Source organism: Xenopus tropicalis, chromosome 2, assembly GCF_000004195.4.
Source record: "Xenopus tropicalis strain Nigerian chromosome 2, UCB_Xtro_10.0, whole genome shotgun sequence".
Taxonomy (NCBI): Eukaryota; Metazoa; Chordata; class Amphibia; order Anura; family Pipidae; genus Xenopus; species Xenopus tropicalis.
Window position 1 is genome coordinate 119595356 of NC_030678.2, and position 23854 is coordinate 119619209.

A 23854-nucleotide genomic window follows, 5' to 3' on the forward strand; every position below is an offset into this window, starting at 1 on the left:
TTTCTACAACTTTATTGAGACACACACCGGCAAGTACAACAATGGTAAAATTATTGATTTTGTAAGTCAAAAATCATTTCCCCGTAGAGGTGGCTGGGTAGAACTCCATGTGTTTCTTGTCATACCGCCGCATGACATGTAGGACATGTTGGTAAGCCACCTAAACCACCTTTCAGCATTATACAGCGGCGCCTAGTTTTTGCTGTAGGAATTATGGGAATCGTAGTTTTGCCTGTAAAAAAAAACTACAAATCCCAGTTTCGAACGGAATGACACATTTCATATGACCTTATTTAGCCAATCAAGACAGAACACAGACAGGACATATTGGGAAGCTTGAGACAGTATTATTTTGTGGCTGTGCGGGTGAAATGTATTTTTGGCCTGAAATAGAAAAGATGAACTGGGTTTTATTGATTGAAAAATATTCGAGGTGAGGTTTTGTCCAGCTGAAAAAACGGGTGAAATATATGTGGAGTCAGAGAGCGTGTATGGGCTTTGTGTCAGAATACAGCGATATAGAAATGATAGGTGGGCTCTGTTTTTTTAGAACGTGTGTTACATAGGAGGTAATATTAGGTAATAAAAGGGGTAATTTGCTAATGTAGGTGCTGATTTGCACCACTAGAGTTAGTCGGGTGTATAGGGTTATCAGATCAATTGAAAATTCAGGGACACGTCTAGAAAATCCAGCTGGAAGGGCTGCACTCACTGCAAAGAGTTTAAATGCATTCAGTGTCGCCTTGCAACATGCATTTTTCATAGGGGTACCTGAATTTTTAAGTGATCTGGTAACCCTAATGTTTATGTAACCTATATTATATAGGGATATTCAGTATGTGTGTATATTTTGTGTAGTGCTACTCTACCCACCACTGTACAATGCACCTCTAAAAATACAGGGAGGACAAATATTGCAATATAAAATAAAAAGGGTTACAATTGCAATATATAAATATAAAGGTTTACAAGATAAGGTGCTGTGTGTAAAGGGCCCCTTGCACTTACAGTCTAAGGGGCGGATTTATCAAAATGGGAGTTTAGAGCTTAATACATAAAAACTCACCCACGTCCTGTTCATTCCTATGAGATTTTTAGAAGCATATTTATCAATGGGTGAAAATTAGAGTTCACATTTGATCAATACGCTTCTAAAAATCCCATAGGAATGAATAGAATGTGGGTGATATTTTTATGTGTTAAGCTCTAAACTCACATTTTGATAAATTTGGCCCTAAGTGTTACGTGGTTTAACTATGTAGTAGACTAGTTCCAAAGTAATTGCTGTTTGATTGCTATTGGCTACTGTACTTCTGTTCAGAAATAACACTACTTTCACACAAAACAATAAAATATGACTTTGTGATGTTAATTGATTTTCTTATTTATTTCTAGGATTGTATGTTGATGGTGCAAGTAGGAACGTTCAGCAAATGTAATACTCCCAAGCAATATCGTGGTTACAGATATACTGTTGTGGATTCTGGGAAAAAATGCAGTCTGAGACTTACGAGGGATAAGTTAAAAAACAGGTTAGTATTCAACAGACCTTTAAAGGAACAGTAACACCAAAAAATGAAAGTGTTTTAAAGTAATTAAAATATAATGTACAGTTGCCCTGTGATGGTAAAACTGGTAAGTTTGCAACAGAAACGCTACTATAGTTTATATAAATGAGCTGCTATGTCAACACGGGGGCAGCCATTGAAGCTGGGAAAAAGGAGAAAAGGCACAGGCACATAGCAGATAACAGATAAGCTTTGTAGAATATAATGGGGTTTTATCTGTTATCTGCTAAGTAGCCTGTGCCTTTTCTCCTGTAAATGGCTGCCCCCGTGGTTACACAGAAGCTTTATTATATAAACTATAGTAGTCTTTCTAAGGAAAACACACCAGTTGCACCAGTACAGGGCAGCATTACATTATATAGTAATTACTTTTATACACTTTCATTTTTTGGTGTTACTGTCCCTTTAAGATATGGGGTTTCAGATTAAATGGCTACATATTAATTATCACTACTGCAAAAAACTTTTACTTTATTCTTTAGATTAACCCACTGTTAGTCTAAAGAAATACTGAATCCTCCACAAAGGATTTAGCTGAGTACTAAATAGAATCCAAACTCTGACTTGTATGTTAAAAAATGCACTATTTGTACAAAAGGCAGCATTCATTTGTCCAGATCTATAGAATACACAGGATTTTAAGGGTTTGGATTTTTGCTAATCCATTGTAATGCATGGCTAACTTGTTGTTATGTTATTACAGGTCTACTGTTCCTATTACATGTACTTTATACTGGAAGAGCAATCATGGGAGTTCAAGGACTTTGGAAGCTGCTGGAGTGTACAGGAAGACCAATAAATGCAGAAACCCTAGAAGGAAAAATCCTTGCTATTGGTATCCTTAATCATATGTGATACTTGAATCCATTTTTGACAAATCTACTTAAATCCATTTTTGGTGTCAAAAATTTACCGTATTTTCCATTTTGTTTAACTTAAGAAGCAGTTCAATTGAGTGGTGAAATGTTTTCATGATTATGCCAGTTAACTTGCTTTAATAACAAATAAAATACCATACCCTAATGAACAAAATTGAGGTATTTAAAAAGGTTTGGAATTCAGTTCAGAATTTTGGAAGAAATGAACAAATGAGGAAGGTGGTTATGGAAAACATGAAAATTGAGCTGTGATTGAACTGGGACACTAAGGCTGGCTGAACTAATGTACAGCATGGCGGGAAAATAAATACTAATACAGGTATAGGACCCATTATCCAGCATGCGCGGGACCAAGGGTATTCCCGATAAGGGATCTTTCCGTAATTTGGATCTCTATACCTTAAGTCTACTAAAAAATCAATAAAACATTTATTAAACCGAATAGGATTGTTTTGCATGCAATAAGGATTACTTATATCTTAGTTGGGATCAATTACAAGGTACTGTTTTATTATTACAGAGAAAAAGGAATCAGTTTTAAAATTCAGAATTATTTGATTATATGGAGTCGATGGGAGACGGCTTTCCGTAATTCGGAGCTTTCTGGATAATGGGTTTCCGGATAAGGTATCCCATACCTGTAGTACACTGTATACATGCTTATGGTAATACATACACTTTCAATAAGTAAACTGATCTATGAACCTGTCATGGATCTGTGTGTATATATTATGTTTTAAAATGAATAAAGTATACATTAAAAAAATTCCTTGAGTCAGGAGGCATTTAGTGCAGAAAAAAGAACAACTATAGTGAAGGAACTACAACTATATGTCAAGAGTGAGAAGTTGACTTATGGTTCACCAGAAATATTGCATCAAATAAATGAGTTAGCCCTCACAATTTAAAATAGTAAGCTAGATTAATTATTGCGGTCTGTAAATGTAATTTTCCTTATTTTATTAGCTTAGCTTATAATTATGTGAGCCCTTGTTTTACCTTTAACTTTTGTTCAAGATATCAGCATTTGGCTCAACCAAGCTGTAAAAGGTGCTAGAGACCGACAAGGAAATGCTATCCAAAATGCTCATTTACTGACCTTATTCCACCGGCTTTGCAAGCTCCTATTTTTTAGAATTCGGCCTATATTTGTATTTGATGGAGAGGCTCCTTTGCTAAAGAGACAAACTCTCGTAAGTAGTAGAGAGGGAATTTTTTTTATTTACTGTTTGAGCATACTATAAAAGTAATTTCACCTGCAAAGATTGTTTAAAATGTGATCCCATATCTTCCAAATCATTGATTCTTTTAAATCTTTGCATAGTACAGTTTTATATTTACTTTGTGTCCATGGGACAATGTTATTTTCAAGAATTATTTGCATTTTAGAAAGTCCCCTCTTTAAAATGCAAATAATTCTTGCACTACCCTCATTGTTTTTTTCACATTTTTTTTTTAAATGTATGAAATATTTTTCCACATAGACTTCTCTTGGCCTTTAATTACATAGTTTAAATTGCACCTAAAACAGATGGTCTAAAAACTACTCGCTATAATTTTGCTTCTTCAGGCAAAGAGGAGGCAAAGAAAAGACAATGCAAGCAATGAAGCAAAGAAAACACATGAAAAGCTGCTGAGAACATTCTTGAAAAGGCAAGCAATAAAAGCTGCCTTATCAGGAAATAAGCAAAGGTTTGTATAATAAATATTTTCATGGATATTGCCCCATAAATAATTAACACTGTGCCAGGCCAAATAGCAAGGGCACCTGTGGCAGCCCCCACCGTCAGTGGCCCCTTTTCCCAGCAAGGTAATGAGTGGGAGTGTGTGACAAGCATGGGAATTTTCACCCAACCCCCTCAAACCCTGCTCATCACTACTGAGCACCAGTCCCACTGCTCCTTCAGCTGGCTTCGTCAGCAGAGTTTCAGAAAGCGAAACTGGGGGTACGCAAGCAAGGGTTATGTGCCTAGCTAACCCCTCACCACCACCATTGTTTACTAATTTGGGCCCTGGATATGCTAAGATAAGATTATTATTACCCCCTTGCTGGAATTAATTGAAGCTCCTGAAATATAGTTGAATATAATTTTCTTTATTCAAGCAATGATGAACTGCCAAGCTTCTCCAAAGTTCGTAGGAAGGAGACTGATGACTTGTATATTCTGCCTCCTTTGGAAGACAATGAAAAATACAGGTAATTTTAGTCTTGATCAGTACCTGAAAATAGCGATACATTATTGTCTGACTTTTCACTCCTGTATTTGTTAAATAAACAAATATATATAAAATGCAATGAAAAGCCGGCACTCACGTTATGCAGGAGTCGATAGTGCCTGGGTGCAGTATATGAACATGTTGTACAAAGAAAAAGAAATGCCGCACTCGCAGGTCTTAGTGCAGACTAACGTTTCGGCTGTCACCACAGCCTTTCTCAAAGAAAGGCTGTGGTGACAGCCGAAACGTTAGTCTGTTTGAATAAATCTTTCTTTATTTTTGCACTAAGACCTGCGAGTGCGGCATTTCTTTTTCTTTGTACAACATGTTAGAAAGCTGTAGAAGCAGGTACTCACGTATAAATAAAGTATGCCTGGGTGCAGTATGAAAACCAATATATATATATATATATATCAAAATAAAACAGCCAGCACCAAGGGTCTTTGTGTTTCAAAAAATCTCTTGTGTATTAAAATTGCATGTACAACCATTTTAATACACGAGAGATTTTTTGAAACACAAAGACCCTTGGTGCTGGCTGTTTTATTTTGATATTTATATGATATCCCGTGCACAGGGGCAACTGCAGAGCAGCAGATTTTGGAGTGTGGTGCTGTCGTGTGGACTGTTTTATATATATATATATATATATATATATATGTGTGTGTGTGGGTAAAGTCTGCACTCACCAATAAATATGTATGTATATATATCTTAAAGTAGGGGGCTGGCACTCTTGATTCAGTAAATAATCATAAACTTTTATTTCACTATACATACTGTGATTCCAACATTTCAATACCTCCTGGGGACCTTTATCAACGGTAAAGGTTTCACTTTAAATCCTTTCAATACCCCCGGGGGAACCAAGACATTGGAATCACAGTATGGTGAAAGAAAAGTTTATGATTATTCACTTATGTAGGAGTGCTGGTCCCGTACTTTGAGATATATATATATATATATATATATATATATATACTGTAAATATGTGCATTTTGTAATTTGTAATTTCCGTAAATAGCTGTATATGAAATAGCATATTTTTTGCAGTGTTTTTGAAAGTTTAATGTTTCTGGGGCTTGAGACACACCTAATAATTCCATTAACTAATTCTTACAATTGCTGTGTATTTTGTTTGGTACATTTAAATTAGGGATGCACCGAATCCTGGATTCGGTTCGGGATTCAGGCCAAATCCAGCCTTTTTTTGATGGATTCGGTTTCAGGGGTGAATCCACGGTCATGGGTGAACTGAATCCGAATCCTAATTAGCATAAATTAGCATATGCTAATTAGCAATGGGAAAGGGTTAAAATTTAGGGGGGGGGGATTTTTAGCAGCGTGCGGCAACTTTTAACCCTTCACAGTCCTAATTAGAATATGCTAATTCGGTTCGGAATTCAGCAGAATCCATCAGGGTGGGTTCGGGGGTTTGGCAGAACCCAAAAAAGTGGGTTTGGTGCATCCCTAATTTAAATACATACAGATACAAACATATTACTTGTTGTCTTATCCTTGTAGCTCTGAAGAAGAGGAGGAGAGAGCATGGGAGGAAAGAATGACTCAAAAGCAGAGGCTGCAGGTAATAAAGCATGTATGGCATTGATTTTTTTAGATTGAAACTGGGATAAGAATTCTGTGCTCTACCGCGCCTAAATGCAGGTAGCTGATAGGGTATACTGGAAATTGCCATGGGCCACTTTCTATTAACTTTTATGAAGAGTGCTGAAAATCACTTTTAAATGCATTGGTGCTAGTCATTTTCTAAACAGTTGACCCTTTAAAAAGGAATGAAAGCTTTCTGAACACAATAAAAGTGAACATGTTTATATCTAGCTATTTTTAAAAATCTCCCCTAATCAGTAGTCTCCATGCATAGATATTCGCTTGTACTGGCTGATCCTCTAGCTGCATTTGACTGCAATGGGAAGGCTCAGATTTCCCTAGTGTGCAAATGCCATACACCAAAGCCGAAAATCACTCTGCAGATCATGTATCTAGCAGGCTGACACTGACATAAGATACACTGGAAAATACACCAAGTGGCTTTCACCAATATAAGAAAGTTATTCAGCATAAACATCGAGAGGCCATACAACCACTATAAAATATAAAAATCTCATGTAGTTGCTTCAAGATAAAGAGATATTTACAAGATCAAAGATCTGCAATAATGCTTCTTTACAATGTAACAATGATTCTTTATCATTCAATTCTTACAGAAAGCTGGCAAACCCAATGGGATACACCTCTGGGTTGTCCAAGTATTTGGCAAGTTTTTCAGCCATATGATATTGCCAGCCCTATAGAAAAAAATTTAGCTAAAATGTAAAAACATTGTGAATACATCTTTCAGAGGAGATGCCACTTCCATCAATCTGTCAGGCACGAGTTAGACCTTTTATACAGTGTCCTAATTTAAAGAAGCCTGTTCTGAGAAAGATCTGCCCAGCCTTTTCTTTTAAGCGTTAAGCAAATTTCCTGGTAAAATACCTGTGGATACCTATTCTCATAGAACATTTGCATCCTCAGGTAATGATATCTTATAAGATTACAACTTTCAAGTCCTGATAACAGCAAAAACTCTCTTCAGTATACAACAACATAGGTTTAGTGGGAAAATTGCCTAAAAATGGTTATGTTATTTAAATAATTCCAATAATGTTCAACCCCATGGTCAGTCCTGCTGGGTTGAAGTCCTTTGGAAGAATATATATGCTTAATGTGTCCTAAGCTGGATAAAAGGGTGATGCGCCTATGGCTCCTAAAAATATCCAGTACAGCAGGAGACGCATTTCTGCATTCTAAATCGGTTTAATTTTGTTGATTAGTGGATGTTTAATTCTAAAAGTCATATATTTAGGATTCCTGGATTCCCATAAACATCTAATAGACTGCACTGCTGTGTATATTATACCAGTTTCGATCTGTTGTTTCAGTTATTTGAAATTGTTTCTAATTTTTGACACTGTTACATTAAATCAGGCTGTTAGGTTTGTATCTAACTTATTAGATTCATGTTTGAACCTTGTAAACAGAATCCATACATTCAAAATTAATTTTTTGCCTTAGAAATGCATTGTTTTGAATGTCACCTGAGGTAGCTTTTTCACCTTTGTTTTCCCATCATGTTTTACTAATATTTCCCCCTCCAGTCTTGTTTTGCTTTTAATGAATTACAACCTAACTTTTGCTATTTTTTATTTCTTTTGTTTTTACTATGCTTTAAATTAATCCACACTTGAGATGAAGATTGCAGCTTCATTGCAACTGCATTGTCTAATGTAAAGATTAGTTTGTGAAAGCACTGTGCAATTGGCCAGAAAGTGATCTAATTCAAATCGTGCTGAGGAAAGGCAGGGAGCTTTGGATCAGTACCACTTGCAATTTGTTTTTATGTTTGTTTATCATAATAAGATGATAGTCTCTTGAGCAGCCTCAGTATACAGCAGAAATAAAGCAATAAACTTAGATTTGAAATATGCTATACTGTTGTGTGAAACAATTCTGTATACATTTTTACATTTCTTCTTTTTACATGTCAAGACTTCTTTTTTGTATGTATATTTGTTGTTTCCGATAAATAAAAAGCTTTGCAGACTTTTTACCTCTTTCAAATGCCACATTTATTTTAATATTTGTAATATATAGGAGGAATTTTTTGCCAATCCCAGTTCTGTGGATATAGAATCGGAGGAGTTTATCAGTCTTCCTCCGGAGGTAAAGCATGAAATCCTGACTGACATGAAGGAGTTTACAAAAAGGAGAAGAACATTATTTGAAGCCATGCCAGAGGTAAGTTCTCTCTTGTCTGAAAGAATGATTGAAAAAAAAATGCCTATTTAACTTCTGTTGAAGCTGGATCTTAAATATTAAGTTAAATTAGTAATCTTAGCTAGACTTCAGCTATACAATGTTGTGTTGGTTTCAAACAGTCAAGTCTTTTTCCAACACTTATAATCTATTTTGGGTGGGGGCACGGAAATGTGTTTATAGTATACATTGTCTATTGTTCTTTCTATAACAAAGCAGAATTGCATAAAATAACCACCAGGTGTCTTAATTTTACAAAGGCTTACTTTGTATCTAGCAGTAATGTGTTTTCTATTTACCAGATAGTCCAACCATGCATCATTTTTGTAACTGCTGGCACAAGTGGAATTCAAGTAAAATCATCATCTATTTATATGGGGCCAGCGTGTAATACAGCACTTCACATTAATTTATAACAAACAGGAGAGTCTTAATTTAAGACAAGAGTTACAGAGTGGAAATAGGATCAGCAGCACAAAATACTTGCGTGTTGAAAGTGGAACTTAAGTACTGTTTTAAAGCACAAGCTTCAAATCGTGCATATTGTCATATATTTAAAAATGTAGGTCTTCTCCGATTTAAGGTTATTACACTATCAATTTAAATGTCACGCACACATTCTCTTCAACATCCACCTGCGTGGCTAATGCAAGGCACAGACTGCAGTTTTTTCTGTTCAGCCAAGCTGTAAGCATCTACATTAAAATTAGCAATGCTGGATGTGGTTTTATAATCATATATTTGTACATTACTCGCAAGTATCAATAAGACTTGAAAATTAACAAAAAAGGATTGCATAATGAAAGAAAAAGATTGTGCCCTGACTTCAAGAGCCACCAGTCTCAAGGTTTGGGGGACAGCTGAATTATGAGGTTGTTGTAAGTTTACAGAAGAAATTTTTATCCTTTGTGGTATTTAAACATCAGGCAGTCCAAAACATGATTTATTAACACCTGTAAATTGGGGGGTCTGCAAGCTAGCAAGAATGGGACACTTAATTAAGAGAGTAAAATCTTGGAGTCTGTTTGGAGATTTAATAGGAGTCACTTAGCGATGACCTTGGATGCAGGTGTTGTAGCACTATGGGACACAATATTTTTCAAATATGAGGGTTTAGCCTAAAGATTATAATTCTCGTGTTTGTTCTATACAGCAATGATAAATGCTAACATAATATAAACCTTTGCAATTTATGCATATTTTTAAAGCATATAAGCACATGTATTCATTTTTTTTTTTTTTTGCTCTTTTTTCAACTGTCCATATACCTGTTATACTAAATTATTCTTTTGCCACAAAGGATTCGAATGATTTCTCCCAATACCAGCTGAGTGGTCTGCTGAAAAAAAATAATCTTAACAAGTGCATTGATAATGTGCGAAAAGAGCTGAACCAGCAGTACTCTGGGGAAGTCCAAGCTCAGTTTGAGGCAGAAGGAGGCTTTCTGAAAGAGGTGGAAACGCGTCGGCTGGTGTCTGAGGACAATTCTCATTACATTCTAATTAAAGGTATAATGAGGCAGAATTGCTTAGTGGGAGAAATGTCATCTGGGTCATAATGACACTGTTATTTTTTTTGATTATTTTTTTACAGAAATAAGGCTGTCAGACACTACAGATGTAGTTGTAAATTATTAATGTATAATTTTAACCAACCAATAACAACCAGTATTGCAGATATGATAAGAAGTATAATTATTGCAAATAACTTTATTATTATTTATGATTTTATTATTGCAAAAATCATTAAATGCTTTTGTGAAGCTTTGGCAGTTTCTAGTCTTTATTTAAAAATATGATTAGCACTTACAAACATCCTTTGTTTAACTATCTTTAGAACAGCCTCCTATTAATTCATTAAAAAATTACGAACAAAGCTATAAATCAAAGAAAATGCATTCACACAGTCTAATACATATAGAATGATTAAAGCAAATCTCTGGTTGTTGTAAGTTGATGTAGATGGATAAATTAGCCCTGTACTAGTAAGGGCTCTGGCACACGGGGAGATTAGTCGCCTGCGACAAAACTCCCTGTTCGCGGGCGACTAATTTCCCCGAGTTGCCGCCAGTTGCCATCCCACCAGCGACAAAGTAAGTCGCCGGTGGGATGGCACACGCGGCGGCACGATTTCGGGAAATCGACGAAGTTGCCTCGCGAGGCTTTTTCGGCGATTTCCCGAAATCGCGCCGCCCTAAGTGAACTGGGTGTGTATTCATGAAAAAGTAATGGAATTGTTGTGGCTCTTTGCTTCTATATGAATTCCAGTTCAAAGTACAGTATGGGCATGACTTTATATAACTTGACTTGGGACTTAGGCTGGCCATACACGTACCGTTAAAATTGTACAAAACATAGTTTTTCGGACAGTGTGTGGGCTCAGAATTATGATTCTGATAATTTTCGTACCATGGTGATCGGTCGCTTAGTCAATCGGCCAGGTTAGAAAATTTCAGTTGGATAACGATAAAATCTGCAAATGTATTGTGTATCGGACAATATCTTTGGGGGACCTACAATGTAAGTCACTCGTACAATTGGTGTTGCCAACTATTTCATGTCCAGGACATCCTCCAATTTTTAACTGCTAAAAATGTGAATCTGACAATTCGCCAGCTAAAGTAGAGGTTTCATTACAACAATTTGAAAATGTTGCAGTTTCATGACTTTTCTGTGTCTTTTCCCGCACAGACTTTTTCAGTTCAGACTTTTAAGCAAAGATTTGCGGAAATGTGTGAAACTAGGATGGGAACACTCCCAGTATACTTTTATTGCATTTCACTGACACTGGAAAATGTAGCTCAACATCTGTGAGGGTCAATGATTTATACTTATGCTATCTTGCAGACTAAAATGTAATCTGACCATATATGGGCCAACATAGACTTTTGACATGGGCTGTGTTGTTAATGGATGATTTTAATTGGTCACAATAAAGGTTACGTCTTAATCCACTCACTATTAATCATCATTGAAAGACCTCTTTTCTATGATACAGAGTTAGAGTATAGGGGGTGTTTTTACAGTGATCTGTCTGCAATCTGTTATTTTCAAAATTACTAATATATGAAATACCTATTGTGCTCTAAATATTTGCATGTTAATAGTGTGCATTTTTTCTTTCTATTCTGTTCAGGAATTCAGTCAAAGAAGGAAGAGAAAAAAGTTGATTCTCCTCCACAATCAGTTACCTATAATTCCTCTCAGACTCCCAAAACATACCTTGATTTAAAATTGGCTTCTGCTCGCAAAGCTAAATCGTCACAGGCTGCCTCTGCAGATGAAGAGCCACCTTCTCCAAGGACACTTTTTGCAATCCAGGAGGCAATGACGGAGAACATCTTAGATGAGAACTGGGATGATGAAAAACATGAGAAGCCTTCTGTCTCTGTACGTGAAGCAGAAGGAAATGTATCACCCAGGACTTTACAAGCAATTTATCAGGTTCTTGCAGAAGACGAAGCAGGGCAGAGTAATAAGAAAAAGACAGTTGTGCAAAGTGAGAGGGAACATAAAAAAGCAAAAGTAATAGTAATAAGCAGCTCAGATGAAGAGGATAATTGTTTAAACAATCAGGGCAGAACTAAAGCTGCTTTTGGAGTGCCTTTAATAAACAGAGTTTCACCCAGTTCTGTGCAGTGTCAAGAATCTGCTGTAAGCAGTGTGTTGGACTGTGCACATTCTAGATCTGTCTCGCAAGTAGAGGAACCTTCCAATGAAGTGAATGTAGTAGAAATGGCTGATCATAATCTACAACTTGATAACAGGAATGTCCCTATTGCCCAAGATACATTGATTGTTTCATCTTCAACAGGTAATGCTGAAAACCCTGTTACTTTGTGTAACACAATTCCAGTCACTTCTGAAATACCTTTACTTTCTGTGAATAGGAGTATACAAAAATCTGTAATTAATCCTTACAACTCTGGCAGCTTTGACTCCTCCAGAGATATTAGCCTGCAAGGAGATGCTAACAAGCAAGGTTTTTCTGACAATCCAGTTGTGGATGTATTGAATAGTCCTTTTGAAACTGCTCTGAAATCTTCATCAGCCTTGGGTGAGAGTAGCAACACCCTTGCTACTCAGTTATTATTGTCTAAGAGCAACAAGTTCTCAGATCCCAGTATGGGTCAAAGTTGTAGCAATACCCTATTGAAGAGTCCTTTTGAAACTGCCCTGAAATCCTCATCAGCCTTGAGTGAGAGTAGCAACACCCCTGCTACTCAGTTATTATTGTCTAAGAGCAACAAGTACTCAGACGCCAGTATGGTTCAAGGTTGTAGCAATACCCTGGAAGTTACACAGGTTATACAACCTTCAGCAGGATCAGAGGTCAAACAACCTGCAGAGGACAATCCACCTATGAAAGTGCTTGGCAGCAATGATTCTGGTGGCGTGTATGTGCCAATGACTCCTGAAAGCATAATTGTTAGCGATGAGGAAATCTGTGATGACAAGAAAGAGGATTCAGATTCAGATGGTAAGTTACTTTACTGTTTTGTGCAGTTTGACCAAATGTTATTTTAGCAGATACCTGTAAATAACATTTCATATCATCGGGTTTCCTCTCTGTTTATTCTTTTGAGTTGGTAGGTTTTATTGTTTGCTAATTAGAGTATTCATGTTTGCTTGTATTAAATCTGGGTTTTGTGAAAAATTGTAGTCTGAGGCTGTGACTCCTGAAGAATGTACTTGGAGCATGTTACCAGTATCTAAATGTGGTGGATAAAGTCATTTTGCTGTGATTTCTTGCCAGCAATGATAATTATATACTCTGCTTCTGTTTGTCATCCAGTGGGACACAAACTTGCATATTAGCTGAGCTTCTAGATACTAGGCTATGCTGGCATCTTATTGGGCATATACTAAAAGAGAATAAAAGTATAATTACAGTATCTACGTGTATTTAGCCCTAATCCTATACAGTCTACATTTTAGTCTGTTCTTTTAAACAGACAGTTTCATTGAAGTAGAAAGTGAGTTAAGCAATAGCAACTCCCAACTTGTGGTTAAGGAACCAGAAGATACTCGTGAAGCTGCAACCAAGATTCAGCCAGCTGGAGAAAGTTCTTCTGACTGTCAAGACAGTTCTCTTGGGCATGGTAGTGGGGAACCACGTGAACAGCTAAACAACAAAGATTCGGAAGACATTAGGAATGAATGGCAAGACATTAGTGTGGTAAAAATGCTGTATATTAAGTATGATATACTATATATGGCATTGCCTTTTTTTAATGAAAAATTATTGTTACATATACTATAATAATAAGAAATACCTCACAGTCAGGATGCTTTCTTGTTGCTGATTATAGGGAAGATATAGCTGTTATAACAGATATTTAAACAAAGCATAAAACCCACACTAATAATAATTTAGGTTTTGGTTGACCTTTCACGTACATTGGAGACATGTTTTAAATATATGTGTTACTCTCACTTTATTTTATAAGCCTTCAATCAAAGCATGGACTTCTGTGCAGAGAGACTCCCAATATATTGATTTATTTTAACCACCAGGCAATTAATCAAAAATAAAGCCAATTCTAAAGCTTCTTTTTTCATCAAATACAAATAGGAGGAACTTGAATCACTTGAGAACAATCTGTATGTACAGCAAACATCTCTCCAAGCACAACGGCAACAACAAGAGCGTATAGCTGCCACTGTTACGGGACAGATGTGCCTAGAAAGCCAGGTTGGTACCTTCCACAACTGATTCGCTGTTTAGGTTAAAAAAAAAAAAATTATTTATAGTGCACCAATGAATGTCTAGGAGAGATTTATCAATAGTGTGCAGATGTCAAAAGTAGATTTATTTTAAATTATATACTTTTAAGAACTTTAGTCTGACCTATGAATAGTGTAGTGTGTGTGTAAGGGGGTGTCTTATTATAAAATGACACAGTACAGTACAATATTGTACATTCCATCATTTCATAAGGTTGAAAGCTGTATTGTTTGTTTTAACCTAGCGCTACCTTACTGCCCAGTGTGCCCCATCTTACCACTTCTTATATACATATGGAACACCCTTAAGCACAAAAAGTAATATATTACACAACTTTATGATGTTTTGTGTGAAAACTCCTCCAGTAAAGTAAAACATGGACTGTTTTTCCATATATTGCAATACATTTAAGCTGGCCAAATGTTGGTTATTTCTGTGTAGTCCTACACCACTTTAATGACTGTGAATATGATTCAAAATTCCTATATTTTACCGTTACCGTTATACATGCTTCTTACTTGAAGACAACCGAGTACAGGTTTTTGTGCATGTACAGTTTCTGTGCTCATTGGATAGCAATGCTTTATATTGTCTCGTGATCACACTTATTACATTTGTGTAGAGGCCCTTGGTTAAGATAATCAGATCCGCACAGTTTGCTTATCACAGCAAAATTTGTGCAAAGCTTATATCTTAGGGCAGTGGCAGATGGGGAGATTAGTCGCCTCGCAACAAATCTTCGTTGCCGCAGGCAACTTATCTCTCTGCAATGCCATCCCACTGGCAAGAATGTAAATCTCTGGTGGGATGGCATACGCGTCGCTACGATCGACTAATCTCCCCGTCTGCCACTGCCCTTAACAATATAATGCTGCACCAGTTTTTAATGTGTTATTTAATTGGAAAATGCCAATTTTTTTGCCATACACTTTAATATGATATGCCATTTATAAGCTAAGCTAATTTTTATGTATGTATTTTACTTAGCAGCAGGGTGGCCTTGTAATTAAGGAGTTTGACTTCCCCCATTACATGTCACAAGACTTCCCAATAAAAAATGTCTTTTTATATAACCTAAGGATTTTTCTCATTATTTTAGGAGTTGCTACGGCTGTTTGGAATCCCATACATTGTAGCCCCCATGGAGGCAGAAGCGCAGTGTGCCATCTTGGATCTTACTGACCAAACATCAGGAACAATCACAGATGATAGTGATATTTGGCTTTTTGGGGCGCGGCATGTGTACAAGAATTTCTTTACTCAAAATAAACATGTTGAGTACTACCAGTATGCAGATATTCACAATCAGCTTGGTAAGGAGCATTTATGTACTGTGGCATTAGTAAAAAAGGAACCATTTGTCTTTGCTGGGACAAGTGCCATTTTGTTAGGGCCCACCCCAGTGATTTTTATTGAAAAAGTGCAGGTTACATTATATCCCAGCATTGCGCCACCTTGATTTATTTTTCCATGATTCCCTTGCACCAGTCCAGAAGCAGCATATGCCATTTCCAGTTTTAATAAACATCTGTGTAATGGATCACTGGAAAATAAAGAAACATAATAAAGCCTTTTAATGAAAAAAAACATTTTTCTAATATGTGCCACTGGATTATACCAAAATAAAACAGCCTTTATAAGTATTTGAAGGGGTAGCTCAATATATACTTAACTTTTAGTATGTTATAGACTATTTCTTAACAACTTATTCAGTGATCTTCAGTTTTTTTGATGATTTGCTAAACAAAAAGCTAAACAAAAATTATGCAAATAAAAGGTATGAAATTTAGAGGTTGTGGTCTGGGAATCTGTTATTGCTAAAAGCATGTAGGCACAACTTAAAGGGCAGTATATCCCTTGTTTAACTTAAGCTTAATGAATAGGGCTTGTGACGAACATACTTTTTACTTATTGTTTTAGGTAATATTTATCATACATCAAACATGGAGTAGCGTTAGTTTTCCTGTTTGCCCTGTTTAGCACAAGATATAATAAAAACCTTGCATCATTAAAAGAATAGGAAAAGTATGTTCAGCACAAGCCCTATTCATGTCGAACAGGGGGTATACAGTTCCTTTAAACTACAGAGGGTATTGTAATTTCACACCTCTAAAGAAAATTACATTATATATAAAATTAACACCTTTCTTTTGCATAATATCTGCAGGTTTAGACCGGTCAAAGCTAATAAATTTAGCATACTTGTTGGGAAGCGATTACACAGAAGGGATCCCGACGGTTGGTTACGTGTCTGCTATGGAAATCCTTAATGAGTTCCCTGCGCAAGGTCTGGAATCTCTGCTGCAGTTTAAGTGAGTTTTTAAAAATGTTCACACTAATTTTACAAGAATATTCTAGAGAAGATGTGAAAACTGTTATAAATGCAAAAACGTTTGATTTAGAATAATATGCCTACATATTAAAGCTGTTAATAAGCTCTTTGTAGAAAATATAGACATGGGTGACTTCTCCTAAAAAAAAGTTTGTATTATGAATTAAATTTCCCCAGAGGTGTTGCATCCTGGTACCTGCCCTTCAATATGAAGCTAAAAATGAAACCGGATAGTTTCTTTTTTTATATTTTGTTAATTTCTTGGTTGGTTGTTTATTCCAGAGAATGGTGGACTGAAGCTCAGAAGGATAAGAAAATGAGGCCTAATCCACACGATACTAAAGTGAAAAAGAAACTGCGACGCTTAGAGATCCATCAGGGCTTTCCAAATCCAGCTGTAGCTAATGCATATTTGAAGCCTGTGGTGGATGAGTCAAAGGCTGCTTTCTGCTGGGGACGACCAGACCTAGAACAGATCAGAGAATATCCTTTATTATTTATCAATATTTTTAATACTTGGTCATGTTGCAAAATTATGTGCATTTTCTAATCCTTTATTGTAATTTATCTTGTGTGTGTGTTCTTGTTTTTATTCAAAAACCTTGCAGCTTTTCCCTTTTTCAGTTACCCAAGTAAAGATGTTCTGCTCCTTATATATAGCAAAACAATACATTTAGGTATATGTTGGAGGAGGCAACAGCGCACTTGGCTTATCTAGAAAACCAGCTTCTGTATTTACAGCATTGGGAACAACATTGGGCATATTTACCATTTCAGGAAAGAGAACTAGGCTCTGCAAAGGATAAAAAGAGGCCTTTTTGTAAGATTATACCTAGAAGAAGCTGAAAAAATGCGTGCGGTGCGGTTCATCTAAAACAGCTTGGGGCCCACTAGCAGAATGTGTCTGACTAGAAGAGAGCACAGGTTAAGATATCTAGATTCACCTTTCAGTCTACTGATATACATGTATACCTTCATGAATATTATTCACCAGTGATTCTCAACCATTTGATGTTGCTCCCAGTAGCCTTAATGTAGGTGCTCTAATTTGAATTTCTGAGGCATAAAAACCATGTGTACTGTCAAACAGAGCCTCTTGTAGTCTTTTAGTATACATGGGGCTACCAAATAGGCAATAACAGCCCTTATTGGGCACCCCCTAGGAATTGTTTTCATGCTTTTGTTGCTTAGGGAAATGACCTACAGAGACGTAAATGCTCTTTCAAAAAATAACGCTTTTTCTTAACTGCAGTCACATTCTGTGAGAGCCGCTTTGGCTGGTATCGGTCTAAGACTGATGAAGTGTTGCTGCCAGTGCTGAAGCAAATAAATGCGCAACAGGTTAGTATTGCTACTGGACATGAAACAAAAAAAAAATTCCCAAATGGCTTAGCAATGTGCAAACGCGTAGTTTATTTAGTGATTAGATCAGTGGAGTGGTTGCAACGCTTTAAACTGATGGAACAATATCCATTTCAGCAATCAAATTTCTTCTTGACTATTACCAGCCATTTCTTAAAATAGTGATATGTATTGCTAATATCTCTTTCTACTTGCATAGACCTGAAAAAAATCTACTCCTGATTTTACAACTGATAATTTGTTTTTATTCATCTTTTTTTTTTTTCTTCTCCCTCAGACTCAGCTTCGAATAGATTCATTCTTCAGATTAGAACAGCACGAAGCTATTGGTTTAAAGAGCCAACGATTGCGCAGGGCTGTAACTTGCATGAAGCGAAAGCAAAGAGAAGGGGAAACTGCAGAAGTAGAAGCAGCTGTTGCGCTCATGGAGAAAGAATGTTCCTATCTCAGTAAGGGCCAAAAGTCAAATACAAAATCTCAAGGTACAAAAAGGAGAAAGCCTTCAAAACATTCTCAAGAGGATCAGGGTCCTGTCCATACTGGAGGGGGATTTATTGGCAGTGAGTTCAAAACTTCTGAAGTATATTCTTCAGATGGATCCAGCAGTGACGCTGAAGACCTGCAATCTGGCATAATTGATGACCATAGTGAATGTGGCATTGCTGCCAGTCAGAAAGCCAGTAACAAAGTAGAAAGTAGTACTAGTTCAAGTGATGATGAAGAAAGTACTGTCCTGGTAACGGCAAAACCTGTATTTCAGGGCACAAACAAAAAATCAAAAACTGTAAAACGAACTGTGAAAAAATGAATTTTTCCACATTTTAATCATGTGATTTTGTTTTTCCACATACACTGAATCAGTCAACTGAATTTGTATCATTGATTGACTTAATTAAATTCATATTTATAAATACTGATTTCGAAGTTTTTGTGCATGGCTTTTTCATTTTTAATATTTGTACAGTATATTGTGTAATTTCACCCAGCGAATTGCCCACCAACTCCAAGCACTGTTACCTAATTGGAATTCATAGACTTTTTGTTCTTCAAATGTATTTTGGGTGCAGAAATTCATTTTGTCTGCTACAAACCTAAAGTGTGATCTGATCTTAGCATCCCCACAACCAAGAGAACCCCTCTATCACTTGCCTACATATGCTGCAGTTCTGCCATTTGTGCTTTCTTACACACAAGTTAAAAACTTGTGGCAATAGCTTGATTTTAGCTTGGTCACAATCAGCAAGGTGTTTCTCTGTATTCCACATGTCTGTGTGGGTTTCCTACTGGCACTTTGGTTTTCTCCCTCACATAAAAACATACAGGCATGTTAATTTTCTCCTATTAAAACTGACACTACTCTGTGTTTGAATGTTATAGGGACCTTGGATTGCAAGTTCCACTAGGGTAGGGACATATCTTGTGAACAGTGCCCTCCAATCCTAATGTTTTTTTGTAACTCTTGTTACGTAACTTGTTGGTGCTTTTTTATTTTTTACCAGACCCAATTTCAGAAATTAAAGTATAAGGGACTAGCTGACCCATGAGAGGTTAAAAGAGACTAGAATATTTGAAAGGTAGTTGTACACTAAATGGAACTTTGATGGGGCCTCCTTAATTCAGAAGGATTTGGGTTTATTTTTGTGGACAATTAACTTTGCAACTCTATGCAGTGTCAATCAGTGTCTAATAAAGCTAAGAACATATTCTCTTGCATAAAAAAACATTAACTCAAGGTACAAAAGCATAAAATTGACTTTTTATTAATCCATTGTAAAAGTCAACAAAGTCAATCAACATACATTGCATGGTATGTAAACGATATCTCTTAGCCAAACATGATTGTTCATTCTTAGTCTAAAAGAAGTAACACATTTACTGACTTGCCCACACGGACAAGTAGACAACATAATCTGTCTCTCTGTAACTACTGTCTGGTTAAGAGGTATCCGTTAAGAGGTATCCATTACACCAATAACCATCCATTACACCAATAACATCCAGGTTTCAATTCTGGTAACCAATGTCCAATAGTTTTCTTCTCTTCCAGCAGATCCATGATGACTAACAGGTCCCTTAAGGATCTATCCTTTTGATATACACACATTGGAGGGGGTGTATTAGTAAATGGCAGATTAGAATCCATCAGAGCAATTTGTTAGTTTTGTCTAATAATGTCTCTCGCCTCCCTATTAATAGGAGTATATTTCAAACTAAATGCCAGTCCATAGTGTTTTCTCAACCCACTATCCTGACCTGTATTATATGCTTTCTGTAATATCCTTTCTAGGCGTACTTGTTGATAACCTCTCTCTGCAAACTTGTTGAGCATATCTTTCTCCTTGTTCCTGGGTTACCTCAGCATCAGAATTATTCCGAATAACTTGCATAAATCGTGAATATGGAATTGACTTCAGTAAAGCAGGAGAGTAAAAACTTTGGAGCACCATATCTAAGAACTCCACTGAATATTCATCATGCAATAACAAAATTTAACCACTGTCAGTAATGAATTTAATTAGGAAACAAACAGTTGGATTTCAATGTGGTCCCTATTCCAAATAAAGAATTATTATTGATAAATCTACAGTAAAAATTAAACTCAGAATAGATAATACTGCCTCTCAAACTGATCCATAAATAAATTGGCATATGAGGGAGCCACACTGGAACTCATTGTTGTTCCCGCATGATGCAAAAAAAAAAAGTTCCCTTAAAACAAAGAAAATTGTGTGTTAAAGTATTTCCAATAACGTCCGCAACATTTCCAATAGTGGTAACTTGTGTTGTGCCTCCAAAGGGGCTTTTCTACAGGCTTCAATCCCTGCATCATGAGTAATTATTGTATACAAGCTGGATACATCCAGCATAGCCAAAAGGCTATTCTTCAGAAAACTTTTCATTTCTAATAATTTACATAGTAATGCAGGACTGCGAGTAATTAAGGATTCCATCTTGGTATACAATAGATGTCAAAAGCTGTCCAAATACTGTGAAATACCTGAAAGCAAAGAACCCCATTCTGAGATTATTGCATATATATGTCTCACTCAGGTGGCACTCTGTTTCAAATTAGTCATCTAGGTAGCGCCTAAAATAGCCCCCAAACTTATGGAAAGGTGCGTAAAGATGTAATGTGTCTCATATACATGCATGAAAAATATTGGCATATGTGGGCACTGTAAATAGTAGGAGCTATCAAATTTGATGTGATTATTATATAACATGAACTCCAACAAAGAGAGCACAAATTCAGTTGGAGAGTTGGAGAGTTAAGAGCTCCCTCATTGCATGAATTCCTGCTTTGTAAAGAAAGCAGGTATATAGACTGTTCACATCCAAAGTAACAAAGAAAAATCCCATGGCACTTGTGTCAACACTATCTATTACCCACAGAAAGTCTATTGAATCTTTCACATAAGATTCAAATTGCTTAACCATAGGCTACAAAAGCATATCTACATATCTGGCCAATTCTTCCATAAGAGATCCCCTGGCAGAAATAATAGGTCTGGCCGGACGATGCAAGAAATTCTTATGTGTTTTAGGTAATAAGTATAACACGGCCCTTACCGGATGTGTTACATATAAAGACTCCTTGAGATTTTCTGAAATCTATCCATGCACAAATGCTCCTTCCAACATTTTGTTAAGCTGTGCCTGAAATTTACACGTAGGATTAGAGGTCAATCTGCTGTAACATTCTGCATTAGATAACTGAAGCAGTAACTCTGATCTTTAATATTCATAATATAATACAATGGTCGCACCCTTATCTGTCCAAATTGTCACGCAACTTCCTTATAGCCTCACGTTCCTCTTCTATGAGGTGTCCCCTGTGGTACAGTAGTCTGGGGAAATCAACCAGTGTAGCATCTATAAAACATGCAATAGTATGTAGGGAAATATTAATGGTAGCCAGATCAAAATCGCACTTGGTTTTCCATCCCGGTTGTACTGGTCTTCCAAACACACATACACTACATATGCATTTTATGTATTAGTCATGTGCACACATAAATTAAATGTAAGAGCGTGTGTTTGCTGAAGTAAATGAGGCCATTTAAAGATGCATCCATTAAAGATGCCTCAACTGGATCCTAGTCTGGCCAAACTGAATCCAAACCCTATGTAAAGTAAAAAATTTGCTGCGTGCACATTGACTTTTTCTGCTCACATCGGCAATTTATACTAACCTTAAGGGTTTGGTTTTGGTTCAGTATTCAGCCAAATCTATACCCAAGGATTTGGCCGAACCCCCAAACAAAGGGTTTGGTGCATTCCAAGTTTCCATGCTGGCTGACAGAATTATTATTTGATATATTGTCTGTGTGCCAGTATGCAAAAAATGAAGCACTGATATGAACCAAAAATTCCCAGGGCTAACAATGCCCTTTACATATGTTAGAGCTGGATTAGACTGTTGAAAAGTAGCCAAAGTAACTGCAGTTCTACTGTGCCAACCATATGTCAGAATAGCAGTCACATTGTTATTCCCCAGTTTATAAAATATGTTGGCAGCATTGAGATAATCTTCCAAAGCATCAGACGATTTGTTTTCAAGAACAGGTGCCTGCCTCACGTGGCCTGTACTTGTGGAGCTGTAAGGCAATAGGACAGCAAAAAAGTAATAAAAGCACTGAATTCAGATACGTGGGTACACAAAATGGACATTAAAAGGGACAAATTTAGTTTCATTCCATTATAACAATTGTTATTGTGGCAATACCATTATAGTGCACAAGGGAAATATAAAAATCATGCAATGGTTGGGAATAGCTGTATAGTTGTATAAGCTGTACTGTGACCTGTCAATGGGTTTATTCAATGTGCACCCCTATATTTATAGTTGACATTTCTGATTATCAACTTCTGTTACTGAAAAATCATCCTTTTTCCATTTTTTATATGTTCCCCCTGTACAAATATTATATATTTTTCTCTGAGATGTCAGATTTAAAACATCATGCTGAAAATGAATTACAAGGCTAAGCAAACAATATAAACTTGCTCTCTAGTCAGGCTGTAAAGACAAAGTTAAACTGTTGTGTGAATATTTGTGATCATGTAATGGATATATTAAAGGGGAAATCCACCCAAACACAACTTAAGCTTATTTAAAAGTAAACATAATTTCAAGCAGCTTTGCAATATACATAAGTTAAAAAATATGTCGTTTTTTTTATGCATTCTTAATGTAATAATATGGTTTGGAACACTTCCCTAAGCCCGGCCCCCTGTTCTCCTGCTGATCCGGCTGACTGGTTTGAGACTTGTAAAAATGTAACGGTAGTTGACTGTGCTCAGCCTGCCTTCAGTCTGCGTCCTCCAAATCCCACAATTCCCTGCACGCGTGATGTCAATGACGAAAGTGACATAATGTGCAATGCATTGTGTAGTTCCTGAATGCTGTCTGTATGCTGCGGAGAAGCCTTTTTGAAGGAACATTACAGTGATGGGTATAATAGGGGTTTCTGCGGTGTGGGGTACCTTTTTAAAAAATTTTGGTTCGGAAGTTTTAGACACATGGAGAACCACTGTGATCAAATCGCTCTTTTTCATTAGCAGTCTCTTCCTGTCCATTTAATTTTAAGTTCTTGCCACAACCCTACCCAGTCCTCCTAAAGCCGCCTGCAGTGTGATGTTCCCCTACTAGAAGCAAAACAAAACAGATCGCCTAAAGCTCAAAGGCAATAACCTCACTTCATTGGGGGTATGATGTTTTATAAATATCCCCAAAACGTGTTATTTTGTTTGACTCATTAAACATGATGGGCTAATACCCCACTTGCATTGCCTTGAGTGCCAGTACCTAATTCTTGTCAGTACCTAAATCTAGCTATGTTTATAAAACATCATACCCCCAATGATGTGAGGTTGTGACAAGCTGATGGAACCAAATCATATTATCTTTTTTTGCCTTGTATGCAATCAGCTACTATATAACTATGTAACAA

The 23854-nt window shown here is 36.5% G+C and overlaps 1 protein-coding gene across 2 annotated transcripts; it reads left to right on the forward strand.

Annotated features, from left to right (window-relative positions):
- The first annotated feature begins 276 nt into the window (after positions 1 to 276).
- Positions 277 to 18817, forward strand: ercc5 (excision repair cross-complementation group 5). Of its 2 annotated transcripts, XM_012956268.3 has the most exons (17): positions 277 to 433; positions 1396 to 1532; positions 2272 to 2403; positions 3464 to 3639; positions 4017 to 4138; positions 4551 to 4643; positions 6188 to 6248; positions 8318 to 8461; positions 9780 to 9987; positions 11615 to 12958; positions 13434 to 13657; positions 14054 to 14173; positions 15306 to 15519; positions 16374 to 16518; positions 16821 to 17021; positions 17795 to 17879; positions 18178 to 18817. In XM_012956268.3, exons 3-17 carry the CDS (start codon positions 2316 to 2318, stop codon positions 18706 to 18708), a joined length of 3756 nt encoding a protein of 1251 aa, XP_012811722.1. In that variant the 5' UTR covers positions 277 to 433; positions 1396 to 1532; positions 2272 to 2315; the 3' UTR covers positions 18709 to 18817.
- Positions 18818 to 23854: the final 5037 nt, after the last annotated feature.